The 4229-nt window shown below is 31.5% G+C and overlaps 1 protein-coding gene across 3 annotated transcripts; it reads left to right on the top strand.

Annotated features, from left to right (window-relative positions):
* Positions 1-964: 964 nt before the first annotated feature.
* Positions 965-4229, top strand: LOC105450920 (endoribonuclease Dcr-1-like). Of its 3 annotated transcripts, XM_011691042.1 has the most exons (10): positions 965-1054; positions 1114-1189; positions 1306-1421; positions 1743-1905; positions 2008-2303; positions 2367-2729; positions 2833-2990; positions 3083-3321; positions 3400-3583; positions 3907-4229. In XM_011691042.1, the coding sequence occupies exons 2-10, from the start codon at positions 1130-1132 to the stop codon at positions 4089-4091; spliced, it is 1764 nt and encodes a 587-aa protein (XP_011689344.1). In that variant the 5' UTR covers positions 965-1054; positions 1114-1129; the 3' UTR covers positions 4092-4229. The 3 variants fall into 3 exon arrangements, with proteins under 3 accessions (XP_011689344.1, XP_011689343.1, XP_011689345.1); XM_011691041.1 differs by having other exon boundaries at positions 965-1189; XM_011691043.1 differs by lacking the exon at positions 3907-4229 and having other exon boundaries at positions 965-1189; positions 3083-3175; positions 3400-3490.

Here is a 4229-nt window from a genome sequence, read left to right as displayed (position 1 = left end):
TATTCTCGAAAAATTACGCATTAGAAAATATATTTCCTTACTTCCTAATGCGTAATTTTTCGAAAATAAAGCTTCAGCAGACTCGAAAAGTGGATTTAGTATGGACACGCACCACAAATTGTGCAGAAATCTTGATTTTGCTATGTAATTTGGATCCACTTCTTCAGAGGGCGATAGTGCGCGAGGGCATTTTAGCGTTACAGCCAAAAAGCCGGCATATCCGCTCGCGGATCCTTTCTGATCTCTCAGAAAAGCGGCTTATGGCAGTATCTCAAAAGTACTAGAAAATATTAAAAATGGCGACAAATGGCCTATCATAAGGGCGAATTCATACCTTGCAGAAAAGTAGAAGCCAATCAGAACTAGCGTTGGTAGTCAATAATTTTTGCTTTCTGCTTTTCTTGCTATCAGTGGGAGTTCTGATTGGCTTCTGTTTTTCTGTTTTCCGCTTTTCTGTCAAGGTGTGAATTTGCCCTAAGATTGATTCATTCGATATTATAAATGGCTGCCGAATAAATCAATCTTATGATTGGCCATTCAACGCCATTTTTAATATTTTTTAGTACTTTTGCGATACTGCCATAAGCCGGTCGTGCTCCTCTGATAATCTAGGACTCTAGTTGCAGCTAAATCGCGGGCATGGCCGCTCTCAGGATCCTCTCTGCTAGAGAAAAAGGTTGCGGCAGAGAAGCTGCCGGCGGCTGTATCCGCTTGATGCTGCAAATGCTTCAGAGCATTTTTCGATTGGTCAATTAATAAATATTCTTTCTTCTGATTGGTCAGTGGTCAGTAATCAAATGCTTCGAAGCATTTGTAGCAGCAGCTCGTCAAGTGGACGACTGTGGACCGCGCCTAAAGCCCAAAGTCACTAGAGCTCAAGTACAGAGAGTGCAAGCAACTCAACAAACTTATATTTCTATATTTTTCTCCACATATATATGGAAATCTAACCTAGCTTAATCTGAAGTTTTAAACGCAAGTGTAATCATCCAACAACAGACACTCTGAGTGTAGTATTGCGCTTTCTCGTGAATTTTATTATCAATATTGAATGGTAAATAATTCATAATTATCAGAAAACTGTTATTATATTATTGTGACTAATAATTGTAGAAAAGCTGTAGATTCCATGGCATTTCCACTAAATGACCAGGTCTACACAAAATCCTTTACTCCCAGGGAGTATGAGGTAAGTTTGTACTTTGATACGATTAAAAACTTGAAAAATATACGGAAATTTTAATATACGCGCGCGTATATTAGCAAATATTTACACATGTATATATTGGAAACATTTATTTGTAGGTAGAGCTTCTTTATGCAGCAAAAGAAAAGAATATAATTGTCTGTTTGGGAAAAAATTCCGAGCAAACCTTTCTTTCTATAAAATTGATTCAAGAGTTTGCTACGAATAATAGAAGGTAATAATGAAATTTCATTTACTTCAACAAATTATATTAATAGAATTATTGCTGAATATTACTGATTGCACGAACGTTAAATATGAAATATTTAGCATATAGTGTATAAAATTGACAGAATCTTTATACAGAAAATTTTTTATGTTAATTTTATGAACATCATTCCGCGCTTTATATAAAATATTTTAAGAGTATCTATTCAATTTAATTTATATTTAATTATAAGTATATTTGTTATATATATATATATATATATATATATATATATATACACACACACGCTTGAATTTATGTATGTACGTTATCTTCTCATTTGCATAGATCAGTAAGTAATGGTGGAAAACGGATGATATATATATTAAACGATAAAGAGAAGTGTACAATAATAGGAACTTATATAAAGCAATTAACAGATCTGAAAGTATTAGCATGTGATTCTACTGATGTGCTTGAGGAATTTGACAAAAGTTTTGAAAGTTCTTACGTAAGAAAAAATACTTATTTACTATATACATCTATTGTTAAAAGGAAAGGTTTATTTCAAGTATTTTCTTATCATACAGTTTATTTTATACTATATGTATAGGTATTAGTCGGAACACCAAAAATCTACGCACAACTAATATCGGAAAACAAACTTTTATCGTGTCACATAAATCTAGTCATAATAGACGAGTGCCATAAGTCTATCGAAGATAGCAATCTAAAGTTTGTCCTGCAAACTTTTTTATCGTGCAACATTGTTCCTAGAATAATCGGGTTAGCGGTACCAGTGTTTAACTTGACACAAGAACCTGGAAGATTGGGCTTAGAGATAGAAAAAGTAGAGGCTGCCTTCCAATGTCAAGTAGAAACTGCTAATGATATTCTTTCAATAATACGGTAAGTTTAATAATTTGCTGACATTGTTTTGACAGACTAATCATGTAAGATGATTATTTGTAGTTATAGCCCAAAACCAAGAGAGTACGTTGTGGAGTATGATAGGGGAGAAAAGAAAGACTTGTATAATACGCTTAAAAGTTGCGTGTTACATGCCATTGATTTTTTACGCGATCATCGGTATGATCCAATGGAGATTTATACCGAAGAATTTTATGAGGACATTCAGAAAATTCCCGACCCTATACAAAAACCCTTTGAGATGATGCAAGATTTTTTGCACATATTAGAAACTCTTGGACCATGGTGTGCGGATCGCGCTGCTCTTACATTACTATTCTTAACAGAAAAATTGAAAATCAAAACCCCTTACGAGAGGCATTATCTTCTATTAAATATGATGACATCTGTTTTTATAAAAATTCGGTAAGATGTGTAGATGATTGTAATAATGAATTGATATCTATGTATGCTTTTGTGTAAGATATACAGTATAATTTTACACACAAAAATTACAATTTTTACACAGTGCCCTTTGTGATAATGAATTTCAACATTTATCTGAGAAAGAAAGAATATATCAATATAGTACTCCAAAAGTTCATCGACTGTTGCAAATATTAAAAATTTATACTCCTTTTTATACTAGTAAAGAGACTAACACTCCAGAGAAAAAGACAAGTGCTGGTAAGAATCTTTTCCAATTTATAAGATACAAATATAAAGGATACAATAATATATTTTAACAGGCATTTAAAAAGATATTGCAATTTTTTCAGATGTTAATTCCAAGAATTGCGTCACAAAAAGTGACAAAAATATTTCTTTCTCGAGAACTCAGGAAAAACCCGTGCAGTTGAAAAAGTTTGGAGGTAATTGGAAATCTAACGATGACAATTACAAAAAGACGTTTAAATTGCAACGTTACTCCTGTAGTGGTACAGACCCTGATCTGCTGTGTGGAGTAATTTTTGTGGATAAAGGATTTACAGCTAAAGTTTTATTTTATTTATTAAGCGTATGTGTATAAATCCTAGTACAGAAAGTAAAAAACATCGTATGATAAACTCATTTTCTAATATTTATTCCTTTAAAGGAAATATGTAAACATGATGAAGATTTGCACTTTCTATCACCCCTTTATACAATTGAAAGAAATACTGATGATGTTGGTTATTCGAGAGATTTAGAAATGGAGCATAGAAAACAAGAAGAAGTTTTAAAACGATTTAGAATTCATGAATGCAACTTGTTGATTGCAACTTCAATCTTGGAAGAAGGTTTGTAAAAATTTTTTATCATGTTATTTATACATAACAAATGGGTTTTTCCTAAAAATTGAGTTTTACTTCAAAGATACATATGTATCCAGATATGTATCTTTGTACATATGTATTATAACAGTAAAGAAAAAAGTTTGTATAAACATATGATTTTGTATTTTTAGCAAATACATTTTTATGATACACATTTTTTTTATACTATTTTCTTTTTTCTTTTGTACTTATTTGCAATTTTAATGTACACATTTTTGGAGAATTATGTATCTATCATGAGATTGGATAGATCATCAACATTTCCTGTCATATAATATATTTTACAGGCATTGATATTCCAAAATGCAATTTTGTGATGAGATACGATTTTCCAAAGAATTATCAGTCATACATACAGTGCAAGAGTAGAGCAAGAGCCATGGATGCTTTGCATGTATTATTGGTACCACAAGAATCATCTAAAGAATTTATATGGCAGTTGGCTCAATATCAATATATAGAAAAGGTATAACTTATAAAATTCAATTTTATAATCTATTTTTAGTAAAATTTCAGTGTCTCGTAAGACTCCTGTTATATCAAATGCCTGCAAATTCAGATACTTTAAGCAAGAAAATATACGATTTTTTTCTTGCTATAATATGTATCC

The sequence above is a fragment of the Wasmannia auropunctata genome, unplaced genomic scaffold, assembly GCF_000956235.1.
Source record: "Wasmannia auropunctata unplaced genomic scaffold, wasmannia.A_1.0 LD336053.1, whole genome shotgun sequence".
Taxonomy (NCBI): Eukaryota; Metazoa; Arthropoda; class Insecta; order Hymenoptera; family Formicidae; genus Wasmannia; species Wasmannia auropunctata.
The sequence above is the reverse complement of the archived record's forward strand: the minus strand, read 5'-3'. Positions and strand labels throughout refer to the sequence as shown.

Coding starts and splice junctions, on each gene's coding strand:
- LOC105450920 (XM_011691042.1), top strand. CDS start 1,130: ATGGCATTTCCACTAAATGACCAGGTCTACACAAAATCCTTTACTCCC. Junction 1,906..2,007: donor AAAGTTTTGAAAGTTCTTAC/GTAAGAAAAAAT, acceptor CTATATGTATAG/GTATTAGTCGGAACACCAAA. Junction 3,584..3,906: donor AACTTCAATCTTGGAAGAAG/GTTTGTAAAAAT, acceptor TATATTTTACAG/GCATTGATATTCCAAAATGC.